Raw genomic sequence first — 15,101 nt, 5'->3', positions numbered from 1 at the left:
CCAGAGAGGTGGATGAAGATTAATGAGCAGGGCATGTCTGCTGTAGCAGTCTACAGTGGGTCAATGCCAATTTGCAGCATCTGTAATGCGCATCTGACCTGACCCCTCTGCACTGTAACACACATCTGACCTGCATGGTGTGCGCTGACAACATATGGAAATTGGTATAGACTTGATGGAGCATTCGTGTTGCTATGCTGAAATCTCTGCCATTATGAAAAGGGATATGTTTTCCAACTTACTTTGGTGGGGGAAATGGGCTAGTTGCATACAAGCTCTTTCACTCTGATGTGCATGGCTTGGGACCAGATTTAATGTTTTCAGATGCAACACCAGGGCTGCCTTATTGTGACATGTTGTGTCGCTTTACAAAATTTGCACTAAGTAAATTTCGAGTCTTAATGAAATTGGTGTTTTTTCTCTCTCTGAAGTACTGAAGTCCTATTTAACACAATCATTTAATTACTGGAAAGTAATGGTTGGGAGAATCCTGATTTTTCTAATATTGCTCACCCTTTCATAACTACAGGAGGTCAGATTAATTCAATGCAATATACTGGCAGTACTTTCACTGCAGACGAATAGTTAGTGCGACCCCACTCACATGTTGATTCAACTCATGGGTGAGTCCTCCTGAATAGGGTTTTAAAAATAATTTACTGTACCTCTTCAGGAGTATTCTTTGTATAATTCTTATTAAGAAGATGTGGTTGTTCTGTATTTGGGATTGGCAGATAATGACCTGGAGAATCTTTTTTTTATCATGTCAAGTTCAACAGCAGGCATTACAGCAGCGTTGCCCTCCCTGGTCCCATTGTGCACTCAACATCCTTGTCTACTGGGAGCCTAAAGGGCAGAGAGGGATGGGGAAGACTTGACTATGGGACTGTTACTGTTAAGGAAACTGGAAGTTGTCTTCACTGAGACCTGGAAATTCTGTTTGGGTGAATACAGATGGCAATCAAACCACATGGAAAATAAAGTGAACTCTTACCACTTGGTAGAGAGTCCTTCTTTGTTATACATAAGAAAGCATGATAGGGAAAACTTGCACTACATTTGAGGAGCTGGTAACCATGTGGGGGAAATCCTTATTACATGATAAGCTGTATTTCTGTGCCTTTGTGCCTTCTTTATCAAGCATAGCATTTATACTTTTGTTTTTAATGGGAACATAAGAAACTGCTTCATACAGAATCCATCTAGCTTAGTAAGGTTGACACTGACTGGCAGCAGCTGTCTCCAAACACTCTTTAGAGATTCTGGAGATTGAACCTGGGGCATTTTCAGTGCAAAGCATACACTCTTCCACTGAGCTATAGCCATTCCTCTTAGTTGATGCTTTTAGCCTGTTAACTGTTATAATATTTGAAAACAGCATTGATTTTTTTTTGTCTTATCTCAGTCCAAATAATAGTTTTGGTTACTAACAGAAATAAAACCTTATGAGGTATAACTAATTATTTTATATAAGGGATGCTCTGTATTTGCAGTAACATGTGTGACAGTGCAGTCTTGTACCTGTCTCCTCTAAAGTAAGTCACATTACATTCTATGACACATTCACTCAGGTAGATGGATAAATAAGTGTGGCCTTGGTTGCTCTGTTTATTTACAGTGCACCTTCTTATTTTTAATAAACTTGCATGGAAGTTAATTTTTATCCTAAAGGGTAGCACAAATGCAAAGCATTGGCAAAATGAGAAATGGTCAGCAATAAGAGGTTTGCAGAACCAACTAGCAACGGCTGCCCTTCCATAAAGAGAAACATTTACCCTGCCATAATAAGAGTTCTAATGAATTCAGAAATCCATTGATTTCTCTGCCTCCGTGCAGATTATATGCAGACTTGCTTCAAGGAGAGGAATTTATGAAATGTTTGCTACATCCAGCAAGCAGTGCCGCTATAATACTGCTGCTTCCTCAGTGGTTTCCGTTGATCCTGTAGAGTGAAAGGACAGGAGGATCAGCTCAGGTCTAAATGAGATTACAGCTGGTTCGGCAGCTTATCTGGTCTAATGCCAACTAGTGTGGCTTTGCAGGTCCTAAGGGGTTTACAACAGAAACTGTTTATTGAGTATCATCGGTTTACTCAACACAAGCAGCCTAATCCTTCCCAGCCGCAGCATGCTGCAGGATTGTGTGTGAAGCCAAACCAAAAGCTGGTACAGCCAGAGCCTCGAGAGCCCCTTTGTCTCGCGTGATATTGATTTCCTCCCCTCCTTTCTAGAAGCATTAAAAGTCAGTAAAAAATAAAACCGATAACCAGCCCTATTGTGAGCAAAAGGTTAATCTGACCTAAAATCTTACAAAAGCACCCATTAACCCTAGAAGGGATGGCAGCCTTTATTTGCATTTCCATTCATTGGTTTTTCCCCATTCCCCCCTCCTACCCTCAAATTTCAAGAAGCAAGATAAGGAAAACATCTTAGAAATGTAATAATGCAATGCCTTGCAGTTTCTTGTCTAATAGCTGCTACGATTTTAAATAGTAAGAGTTTGTATTGGCAGCTACAGTTTTGACTTCCTTCGCATCTCAGAGAGCTACTGTTTCTACTGTTTCTGTTTCTACTGTTTAGATCAGGAATGGGAAGCCTGTGGCCTTCCAGATGTTGCTGGCCTCCAATCAGCCTCCTCCAGAATGGCCATTGGTTGGAGATAGTGAGAGTTGTAATCAAACAACATCTGGAGGGGTCACAGGTTCCCCACCCTTGGTTTATAGACCAGATAAGTATCCCATTACCAAAGAAACATGTGTTTGGTGTGCTGCATATAGAGGCTTCCTGCCGATGAGAAATGTTATGCGCATGATGCCACTGCTGCCAGAATATGAGCTTCACCCTAGGAGTGCAAGGATTTATCGATAAGAAATCACTCAAGGCAGATTGAGTTGGCAGATGCTGGAATCTTTATTTTACTTTCTTTCCAGTCGTATCTTACTCTTTTATGCCGTAAGCTGCCCAGAGAACAATGTTACCGGGCTGTTTTATAATAATGTTGTTGTTCAGTCGTGTCCGACTCTTCATGACCCCATGGACCAGAGCACGCCAGGCACCCCTATCCTCCACTGCCTCCTGCAGTTTTATAATAATACAAATAGTTAAATTTAATAAACTAGTAAAATGCTGAGAACTGTGGAGCATCTGTGGGAGTTTGCCACACAGCTTATCCTGCACCTCCCATGCTAACCTGTTTCCCTCAGGTGCAGTAGAGAACACCGTCCTGTATCCCATGTTAAAGTAAGCATCACCTGCCAATTGGTTTATGTACTTGTAACGGTGTGCGTGCATGTCTGCCTTGTCATTTCCCCCAGGTAGTGAAATGTATTGGGCCATCCCTGGTCAGTAGAATCAAGTGGTAGAACTAAAGCTGCTACTTCTGGCTCCGTGAGGGAATCAAATGTTTGAGCACACCTCCCCATAGAAATTGACAGTATTAGAAGGAGGCAACCTGCCCTCACAAACTGTTTTAATAAGCCAAATGGCCTTTCATTTTCCCTCCACGGGAAGCATCCAAACATGGAACGTTCCACTGCCACCTGTAGCTAAGTGTAGTACAGCCTAAGAAATTTTTTACAACTTCTAATTTGCTAATTGTATACAATGTCCCTAAGTAAGGCCTGCTGGATTTATTTAGTTGGTGTTGGTTTAACTCCCTCCATTCTGCTCCAGTGGGGTAGATAATAGTGGAAGGCACAGGTAATATTTTTGCTAAGATATCAGATGGGAAAAGCAGGTTATCTGTCTCATACCCATGTGTGTAAAATTCCCATGTGTACATTTTGAAAGATATGAGAAAGCAGAGTGAAATGGATTCTGCTAAAAATGATGATCATTCTAAACATGAAGCGAGTCCATAATTTAAACCTAATGGACAAGTTGTGTTCATGATAAAAATGTAATATTTATTCTATCGCTTCTATTTTATCAAACAGGTCTCTAAAGCAGTGGGTTCCGCTCGTATAATAATGAATGTTTAGTGCATTTGGCAATAAAAGCCAGTGAGTGCTTAAGTTCTTTGTTCAGTCACATGAATGGTGCAAATCAAAGCATTTTTTCCACTGTGAGACGTTTTCACCTACATATTGCTTCCCCCCATGCGCGGGTCACTAAATGAATTACATTCAGTTTTACAGCTTAGCTGGTGTTGGAACTTGTTAAATTGATGCCCAGTGGTGGAACTCGTAAAACAGTTTCCTGTTAATGTGACGAGGCAGAGTTCACATTGTTGATGGTGGCTTTGATCTCATAAACTATCAGTTCATGGTGTCTCAGAGCTGCTGCTATAGGTTTAAGCAAGCCTAACGTTGTCTCTGAATGACTGAATATTAGCTCTGTTGTCTATCACTTGCTGTAGAGAGCAATCTGAGAAGTGAATGGCTGGTGTCTAATAAAAAAGCTTTTGCTAAAAAGGAAGATAAGTTACACAAACAATACTATACTACTACTATACATAGATTCCTTCAAGAACATTAAATATTTCACTTGCTACTTTATCATCTTTCAAGGGCTACTTATGAGCAGATATGTATAGGAATGCTCTGTTAAGCAGTGGCTTCCCATGGGTCTTAAACTTAGGTGGATCTAGCCCTTACAAACCAACATACCACTCTCTGCTTATAACAATACCACTTGTTTCATTTTTTGAAAGCAACCTCTCATTAGTACAGTACAGTGGTACCTCTGGTTGAGGACGGGATCCATTCCAGAGTTCCGGCTGGATCCCGAGGTTTTCGCAACCAGAGAGACCGCTTCTGCACATGTGGTGGTAGAGTGCTTCTGCGCATGCACGTGCGGCAAAAACCCGGAAAAATACTTCTGGGTTTGCCGCTTATGCATCCCGAAGTTTTCGTAACCAGATGGATACGTAAGTACCACTGTAGAAGGAAAGTTCATGCACAATATTTGGTATAGAAGCTACAGATCCATTCCAGCCTTTTTATTCTGCCTTTGTCTCTCTGCGCTCCCAACTTCTGAGTGGATTGTGGCAGCTGAAGGAGCCGAGATGCCGCTCAGTATAATATTACAGTGTACCTGGGCACACCATGTGTGCACGCCTATGCTAATGTCATGTGTTCACCACTTCCCAAACCAGTAATGGGGAGAGCACAGCTTGCACAGTAAACAGGAGTGTGTATGCAGCCTAAGCTTCTGAGTCTGCCAGTACCAGCTTTTCAGAATGCCTTCTAAACCCAACCCAGAGAGGCTATACTGATTTCATTACTTTGCCTTTCTCCCCCACACCCCACCCACTGTCAGATTCAATAAATATGGAGAAATCATGCACTAGTGTAAACTAGTGTGCATGTAGTCAACTGTTTACTTGGATTGTAAATCAGTGTTCACTAATCATTGTACATTTTCTGTCAAAGTTTTAATGTGTACATATTTATCATATACTTTGTACTATAGCTTATATCCCTTCTAGGCATGACTTTATTCAAAATATTAACAATGCACATATTATACATAGTTTAAAATATGTGTGTTTAATGCATAGTTTAATTTATTTGACTAATATTTAAAATTATATAAACATGGATATGACATTTGGATCTAATTCTAGACTTGCGGATGTGCTGTTTAAACTTGGAGTATCCCTTTTGCTTCAGATCTTCTGAATTTTGTACTGATATGTGGATATATCCTGAAGTCAGAGATGACAAAGTAACCAAGCTTTTCAATAAATCTGTATTCAGGCAGTTCAGAAGGCTGTCTGAGCTGAGTGTTGACAACAGGCAATACATTTGGTTTGGGTGATGTATGCATCTTTTGAATGAAACCATATTACGTGTCATAATCATGTCCCTTTAATTCACAATTTCTACAGTTCAGTAAGCTTTTATTATGACAAAATACTGACGAATGAGAGAAGGAAACATCAAAAAGATAAAATGCTGCATGTTAGTTTTATTTGTGCGCAGGGACATTTCAAAATCCCTTTCCCCTTGAAAGAACTAAGGTTGGAAGATCTTCCATAATGGTTCCCACTGCAGCACAAGAGGCCACAGTTAGAAGAAGAGCCCTTACTGCTAAGTAAATACACTTCTGAAAAATGCTGAACTGATCTATGACGTTAAATACTTGAAAGGGTTTCAGCTTTTGTAATAGTGGAACAGGAACAGTGTTATCGCTATTTAATTTTGTAGTTCTAATTGAGAGGAAAATTTGAATGGCAACAGCTCCCATTGCTTTTTCCCAGCTCCTGCCAACCTAGCAGTTTGGAAGCACACCAGCGCGAGTAGGTAACTCCAACTTTGAACTATATGGTTACTGACTAGCACACTCCGTGACAGGTGACGAAGAAGGGAAAATATGATAGAGTTGCTTTCTTCTCTTTTTCACACTCACTCCATAAATGATCCCTGCATAGGTTAGTAACTATGCAGGCTAAAAAATAGTTGGCCATGTCAACATTGTTCCCATAAATGTATCACAATTTTCTTTGTCCTTCCAAGAAAATCAACACAAGAATGAACAGCTAGGTAGAAAATGTTTGTTTTTTAAAAATGTTTGAGCTTGTTTAATTTTCACAAAAAAAATAATGAGTAGTCAAGCCTGGAATGCAATTCACAAATGGAAAAGCCCCTGTCTGTTTCAGCCCTGATTATGGCCTGCCAGCAACATTAGTTTTATGAGATATCTAACTGTCCTTGATATATGCCATTGTCTAATAAATACTTTGACCGCTTTTTATAGAATTTAATAAAGCAAATGTAGTAATGTTGCCTGTGTCTTAATCTACAATCTCAGCTGAGTTGACCAGGAGATAAATAGGAGCAGGAATGATAGTGCATTGCTACAGATTGTTTTTAATAAGCATGTTATTTAGTTGATCATCTAAAAACAGTAATGCCTCATATCCTAGTCTGCCAGACAAATTTATTAATGCTTCCCGCCCCTCCTTCCACCCATTTCTCTGAGAACATTGATTCCCTGCAGACACATCACTATTGAACCTTTAGAAAGTCACAACTTCCAAATTAGATTAAGTAGTAGGAATGGTACTAACAGAATCAAAGAAAATTGAGTGTTTTATTGAATTCATGCCACATTGTCTCTGGAAAAGACTGACGTTGTGTATAGTGGTGACTCCTGTCCTTATTCCACTAGTAAAACTGGGGGCATTGATTCAAAACCAAACCACACAATGTATCTAAAAACTGTTAAATCTTCATTTTTGTGTTTTTTCTTTTGTGCGTGTGCTGAGGCTTCATAAATAAAACTTCAAGGGGAAATGCATTACCTAAAATTATAACTGTTTCTGTGCCAGTTCCAATTCCTGTATGCTTCCATACCAAATTAACTAATAGCAGAAGATCTGGCTTTGTAAGCAGACCGACTTGTCAGTTGATAAATGCATGCATTCATTTTGGAGCCTGCCTGTTTCTCATTTGGGTCTGACACATTAAGAGGTGCGTAATTAATGGTTGACATCAGTAATTAACATTAACTTTATGGTGCTTAATATGCCATCATTTATCCATCAGATAGCTGGTATGCAGAAATGTCTTTGGATCAAGGTTTTAATTATAGAAAATGATATTTCAGTACTTGCATTTTGTACAGTGCAAATACTGTCCGTACAGTAATACTTCTAAGGAATTCAGGTGTGTTTCTGCACCACCACCAGTACATAGAATGCTAATATTATTTGTGTTTCTCCCTAGGACTGTGCACAAACACTTAAACCAGGGACTGCCTTCAGGGAATTCAGGCCCAAATGCTCAGTTGTCGTTGGTGGCGAGAGAGCACCACCTTGCTGTTGCCAGAGCTCTCTGGAGAAATTTCTTTCCCTTCTTGAAGAGCCAGAGAATGCTGCAGACTCCTTGTTCTCAGCTTGCAGATACAGCTGCAGGTCTGTACAGCAGTTTGGCTATCCTCCTCTACATCCTTGGTACCGTCTTGTACTTCTTTTGGAAGCTGTTAGTTAATTTGTCCGCAAATGATGGAACTTTTATAGGGATGTTCAGCATTTTTACGTGGGTGGGTGGATGTACACACACACACACACACACACACACACACACGGAGAGAGAGAAACCAACACATTATTTGAATACTCTGGAGTACTCATCTTATTAATATGGTGTCTCTGTATCCACAACTTGAGTATCACTTTTCTTCTGCTATCATTTGTTACATTTGAAATATGAGCTATAATTTTCTGCAAGGTTAATGGTTGATGCTGCTAAATGCTTCATCATATCAAATGTGATGCATATTTTCAGAGCTTAAATGAGTTTGTTCATAGCTCTTCTGTTTCTCGAAATTCCTTTCTCCCCGGTGTTTCTCTCAGATTATAATAATATTCATTTTGTAAGTGGCTTTCTAAGCATATATCAGACAACATTTAAGCACATGGTGTGACGTCCCAATTTAAAAACAAAACACTACCACCTTCTTTTCTGATGTCTTACGTTGTAGGAATGCTACTCGAAATCCTAGCAGATGGAATAGCATATTGAGAGTAAACTATAATAGTGCCGATCCTTGACTTTAGTGGAGCTGTGCCCAGCTGATCTGGTTCTTTTGTATTTTGATACAATATCATTTCTTCCATGAAATTTCTATATCGTAATACTGCATATTTCAATTTGACAAGGCTTGTGCCTAGCTATAATGGCACACTGAATCCATTTAAATAATATTTGGAAAGGCAGATTTGAATTTAAATGTATTTTACCCCAACATGAATTAAGAACTGAGTTTTATGAGCTCTCAAAGACCCGGTCAATAATGGAAATAAAGAAAGACCCTTGAACTTCAGCAGCTTTGCAATAATTAAGATATAATAGTAATAGAAAAGAATGTTGTAGAAAGGAAGTACTCTGCCACTTGCCAGCTGTGTTAAGGAAATCATGCTAAGGCAGAAGCCTAGTATCCCGTCAAAAAGTCCATTCTGGTTTTCTTTAGATATTCGTTAAAAAAAAGAAAAGAAACCCCATTGAATTAACATCGCTGTGTGAAAATTAGCACTGGGGATATAGTGATGTATGTAATTCAACTGTTTAGAAGAATGAAAGGGAAAGTGTGAGCTACAAACGATGATAAGAAAATATAATGAGTAAATATAAATATCAACACCCCCCCTTTTTTGGCTGAGGAACATCTGTCATGATATCCCTAACACATTGTGATACTCTGCTGAACTACAACACATACTCTTTTGCTGCCTCACACATGCAAATTTTAAAAATATGGTAATAGGTGGCAGTGAGTGACTGGGGAAGAAGAGGTGAGAATGAAAGTCCTGTGGTGCAAGGTTGTAAGAATGTGTGGGACCCCAGTAGATGCTCATGGAGCCCTGATTGAAAGCACTTCCATAGTACTAACAGCACAATCGTAACTTAGTGTGAGGCAGCAAAAGAGTATGTGTCCTATTGAATTCAGTGGGGCTTACTCCCAGGTAAGTGCTGTTAGGAATGCAGCCTAAGGGTATACATATGGAGCCTGTTACAGTTTTTTAAAGAATACGTTTCAACTCACAATAACGGTCATTCTGCTCACGAAAAGTGTACGAGTTTCCACTTTCTTACAAAATGTAGCTTTAAGATGATAGGAATTCCTTATTGGATGAGAAACTAGTTTCCAAACTTCAGAATTCTTGAAGACAAAAAAAAAATGCCATTTATGATTCTTTCCCCTTTTGTATGTAATTGCCCCTGCAGGTGGAAAAACAGCATTGGGGGGAAATGGATTTTAAGCAGACAAATGTCTGGCAGGGAATAGGAGTTCCATCTCTCTTCTCTTTTTTCCCCCTTTCCCCGAGTTGGAACTCTGCTCATGATTCCAGAGTCCCCAAATGCATTTCACTAGTGTTGTGGGGGTTTTTTTGGGGGGTGTGTGTGTGTGCCCTTTTTATGAAAAAGAGCTTCAGAAATACACAAAATGCATGCTTTTACCCTTAATTTCTCCCCTTTCTTTCTTTCTTTCTTTTTAAAAATAGGTTTTACTTTACTGGCTTTGGATTTCCCCAGCACATGTACATCAGATCTTCAGCCTCAACCAGTTTTATCAATGATGCAGTTGTTTGGGTGGGATGATATGGTTTGCCCTGAGCCGGTTTCAAGGTATCTAAGCCACTTAATACAAAACAGGTGAGTGATGTAAACTTACTTGGCAAAGTGAGAGCAGATGCTTTCTAGACATAAGTTTTATTCTCTGGTTTACTGGTTTTTGTTTCAGTGGCCTTCAGAGTTTACTGTACGATGCCTGTGAGTTGTTTGTTGAAAGTACAACTATGTAATTTTGTAAAGAAATAATCATAAACATGAGAGGTTTGGCTGGGAAAGACTTCCTTGGGTTGATATAAAGTATTTGCACTGGCCTAGAGGAATTTTTGACTTTTTTTTCTTTTTTTACAACCAACTCCATCCTATGCCATATCACAAATTATTTTTGAAATTTTCCATTTGCCAGTATACATAGATGGCCTGCTTTTCAGGAAGTGAAAGTCCCCTTTGGCTTTGGACCAAGGTTCTTTGGGTCCTAGTCTCTTAGTCAAAAGTACAATAAAAGTATAAATATTTCTACAGAGGCACGTTGCTTCCATTTGTTGTTCTGACAACTGTTATTTATTGACAACCGGAATCTCATAGCACCTGCCACTGTACAAACCATTTGGGGAATCATTTGTAGGATGCAGGTATCTAATTCTGGGTAGTTCCTCTGATGTTATGAATTCACTTGGCACACAATTGTGGGAATTTGCTGCACCACCGAGGAATTTCATAGCACATTTTTCAAAATGGCATAAACTAAGAACAAGCTAGACAAGCATCCATCAGCCACACTTTAAATTTAGACTATATTGCCTCAGGGTGGCAGGTTAAACTAAACAACCCACAAGACCCCTTCCAGTTCTCAGCCTTTATAAGTGATTTAACAAAATATGTGGGAGAAGGCACAGAGCTTACATGTAAGAAGATGTCCAGAGCATTAAAATCAATGGGAGTTTTACCTTGAGCCTTAATGACATAAATTGTAACGATAGCTTGTATGATTTAAAAGGGAGAGAATGGTAGCTAATACAAAGCTCCTGATTTAATATCTTGCCTCCTGGTAAAAACAAGAAATATGGTTGAAATACTGGAGAGCAATGTGAGAAGGATAGTTTAATAACTGTTTGTTAAGATTTTTGTATTTTTGTGTTTAATTTTGTTATTTTTGTATTTTTTGTAGTTTTGTAGTGTTTTGTATTGTTTGTATTGTTTTGTTGTGTTTTGTGCTTGTTGTTTTAATTTTTTAAAATAAATTTATATAAATAAATAAAAAGAAATACTGGAGAGCTGTTACCAGTCAGCACAAACTGTACTGAATTAGATGAGTCAGTGGCCTGTCTCAGTTTCCTTTGTACATGTGCATGCAAGATTTTTGTTCCTGGTTTTGAGATCCATTTGATATATTCATAGTAATGTGTCATGCCTTTATATTCAGAATATGCCCTCTGTTCTAACTCAGAGGCAACTAGTGCAAATTGCCCTATTATTTACGAAGTTTCAGGTCTTTCAGTTATATCAGAAATAGTGTTCACATTTGTTTTCCAACGCAATTACAGTACTGTATGTCTCTGAAGTAGGAATATCTAGCCCTCATTTCAGGGGTCTGATACAGCCAGCCCAAGCAACTGCTTTCCACCTCCCCAAAAGAGACGCCACAATTTTTGGCAGCAGAGTCAACAAAAAGACTATAGGCACAGCAGTGGAATGGGCAAAGCCCAGTTGAGATGGGCCTCATCTGGTCCCCAGGAAGTCTGAGAGTTGACCAGAGAGGAGGCTATAAGCACAGAGTCGGATCCCAGAGAGGGATCAGGTGGGATAACAGGGAAGGGACCCACTCTTATGTAGCCAGACACTTCCAGTCATGAAGGAAGAGTATATACAATTTCCCAACTGTTTCGGGGAGAAGATCAGGAGGGCCAAAGCTCAGGACGATCTCATGCTTGCAACAGAGGTTAAAAATAATAATAAAGGTTTGTTTAAAACAAGAGGAAGATCAAGCAAGTAGTAAGTCCTCCACGTGGAAAAGATAGAGGAATGCTATTGGGGGAAAGAGAGAAGATGGAACTGCTGAACACATACTTAGCCTCTGTCGTCACTCAAAAGGAAAACACTGCCGAACAGAATAAGGGATGCAAGGAGGGAGCTGCAGCCCAAGATAGGGGAAGAGGTGGTAAGGGAACAACTAGCTACTTAAATGAATCAAATCCCCAGGGCCAAAGGCTAGTAAAGGAGCTTGCAGATGTACTGGTAGTACATGTGTACAGAATCTAGGGGGTCTTGGTAGACCACAAGCTTAACACGAGTCAACAGTGTGGTGCAGCAGGAAGAAATGCTAATACAATTCTAGGCTACATCAACAGAGGTCTAGGGTCCCAATGATGGGAAGTAATAGTCCCGCTCTATTCTGCCTTGGTCAGACCACACCTGGCGTACTTTGTCCAGTTCTAGGCACCACAATTTAAGAAGGATATTGACAAACTGGAACACATGCAGAGGAGGGCAACCAAGATGATAAAGGATCTGGAAACCAAGCCTTATGAGGAGTAGTTAAGGGAAGTAGATACATTTGGCCTGGAAAAGAAGAGACTGAGAGGAGATACGATAGCCATCTTCAAATATCTAAAGGGCTGTCACATGGAAGATGGAGCAAGCTTGTTTTTTCCGCTCTGGAGGCTGGGACCCTAACCAATGGCTTCTAGTTACAAGAAAGGACATTCTGACTAAACATCAGGAAGAATTTTCTGACAGTAACAGCTGTTTGACAGTGGACAGACCTCCTTGGAATGTGGCAGACTCTCCTTCCTTGGAGGTTTTTAAGCAGAAGTTGGATGGTCATCTGCCATGGATACTTTGGTTGAGATACCTGCATTTCAGGGGGTCAGACTAGATGACCTCTGGGGTCCCTTCCAACTCTAGAATGCTATGATTCTAGAATTTGTTGCAGCTTCATTTCTCGTACTACTGCAGGGAAAGGGCATGATATTTTGTGTCACAGTGCTCACAGAGTATCCCCTGGTGACAAGCAATGGCAGAGGGTTACATATGAAAACACAGGAGGAAAGGTACAAAAAAAGAGGACAAAGGGTGGCTTTCCTATCTATTTGTCTACTTATTTTTTTCTTACTGATTTTTCTTTCCTGCAGTGAATTGTCTGAAGCTCTTACTAGAATGGGTCAAGTGTCCTACCAACCCTTGTTGGTACGGTCTTGGTTTCGATGCGTTTTGCAAATGTTTATCGATCAGCCTCCTGATACTTTGATCAGGACAGATGCTGAACGTACAGCTGGTAAGTATGCTTCTTTAATATACAAGTATTAAAGAATATCTGTGTTATTCCCAATGTTTAGTCAGAATCTCATTTCTTGTAAGTTTGGGTCCTACCCCTTGGAACAGCAGAAAACAAGCTTGCTCTAGCTCCATGTGACAGCCCTTCACATATTTGAAGAATTGATCTGGGGGAAAATTAGTGCTCAAGTTACATAAGTAGAAAGCATGGCCTAAAGTCAGCAATAGGGAATATAATGCAAATTGTTGTTTATTGTAACCCACCAGACACAGTTGTTGTCAGTGCAGTGCCTTCCAGATGCTCCCATCAGCCCCAGCCAGTATGATCAGTGGTAGAGATGATGCAGTTGTAGTCCAATAACATCTAGAGGGCACAACATTGGCTACCCCTGCAGTAGAGTGAGACTATTTTGCCTTTCTTGTTTTGTTGCTGTTGAGTACTGAAAATTGATGGTCCAACTTTGTATTCATAGTCGCGAGTGCTGATTAGCACCCCAGCTCAAGGGTGGGAGGGGAAGTTTAGAGTTGAATCCAAAGCTGTACTGCATGAACTTGATGTCAATCCATGCCAATTATTTTTTCATGTTCTCATGATAACCAATAGATAAGGCTTATATGGAACAACTAACCGAGCTCACAAGATTGATATTAAAACTTCCAGAAGTTAGAGATATCTTTGCAAAGGCTCATGTTGATGATTCACTCTCCAAACAAGACCCTAATGATGCTGTTTTTCAGTTTGTTAAGGTACAGTATTTCCTATAAATACTAGTTTTGGAGGATTCTGAAAATGCAATGTTTGGGCCCACATTCGAAGAAACATTTGTTTTATTTCAGTGAAATATTGACCAAGACTCATCATCTTATACTAATTCTTTTTGCACACCTGTTTTCATTGTCTCAGGCTGTTGGTAAAAATTACAGTGGACTTCAGACACTAGCTGAAAAATCTGCCATGGTGGCAAAGGCACTGGAATACCTTGGTGATGTACTAAACTATGTAAAACCCTACTTGGCAAAGAAAGGACCTGCGGAGGGATTGCATCTCACCTACAGGGTTATAGGTAAATATCACATATTCCTTTACTATATAAAATTATGCAAAGGGATGGTTGTTTTTTATTTATTTAAAAAAAACACCTTCCAATTGTTTGGTATGGAAACCACAACTGAGAAGAACAACAGTTCTGCCTTATAAGGCATTCCAGGGCATTAAGTATCATGTGGACTGTTTCTACTGACATTTGAAACATGGTCTTCCTTTCTCTAGGTCAGTGGTTCTCAAACATTTTTCTCTGGGCCACACTTTCAGAATAAGAATTTGCTCACGCCACACATATTTTTTTTTATTAATAAGAAATAGGTTGGGAAGCAAAAAGAAACAACTCCTTGCAGTGCTTCGTTTACAACATAGACCACAATTACTTTATCATATGATCCTGGGACACCCAGAAAGTATAAAACAATACAGCTACATAAGAACATGAAGCATTCCCATGGGTGACACTGAGATGTTAAAATGTTTCTTTGATTGTCCTTGACTCTTGCTGCCACACTAGCCATCCTCTCCTGCCACATCCTTTGAGAACCACTGCTTCAGGTGGTGCTGTCTAATCAAGAAACTGATCCTGGTGGCAGATTCCCTAGTGTGAAAATGTAATAGTTAATTAATAGTGTGTGAGAAGAGAGAGGGGGGGTGTTAAAAATTTGCCACTAGAAGCCATTTCTGCTTACCCTAATGCATGGGTTGGCAAACTAAGGCCCGGGGACCAGATCCTGCCCAATCGCCTTCTAAATCTGGCCCGCGGACGGT

The 15,101-nt window shown here is 39.8% G+C and overlaps 1 protein-coding gene across 1 annotated transcript in view; it reads left to right on the top strand.

The window, feature by feature from the left end:
* LOC117043606 (protein MMS22-like) overlaps positions 1–15,101 on the top strand; it is a 69,606-nt gene that overhangs the window by 39,798 nt on the left and 14,707 nt on the right. The window contains exons 14-18 of the mRNA XM_033143473.1: positions 7,670–7,857; positions 9,949–10,099; positions 13,147–13,289; positions 13,893–14,035; positions 14,193–14,352. Of these exons, the coding sequence (XP_032999364.1) occupies positions 7,670–7,857; positions 9,949–10,099; positions 13,147–13,289; positions 13,893–14,035; positions 14,193–14,352 (785 nt within the window). The remainder of the gene's footprint in view (positions 1–7,669; positions 7,858–9,948; positions 10,100–13,146; positions 13,290–13,892; positions 14,036–14,192; positions 14,353–15,101) is intronic.

The sequence above is a fragment of the Lacerta agilis genome, chromosome 3 (assembly GCF_009819535.1).
Source record: "Lacerta agilis isolate rLacAgi1 chromosome 3, rLacAgi1.pri, whole genome shotgun sequence".
Lineage (NCBI taxonomy): Eukaryota > Metazoa > Chordata > Lepidosauria > Squamata > Lacertidae > Lacerta > Lacerta agilis.
Note: the sequence above shows the minus strand (reverse complement) of the source record. Positions and strands in the feature narration are given on the sequence as shown.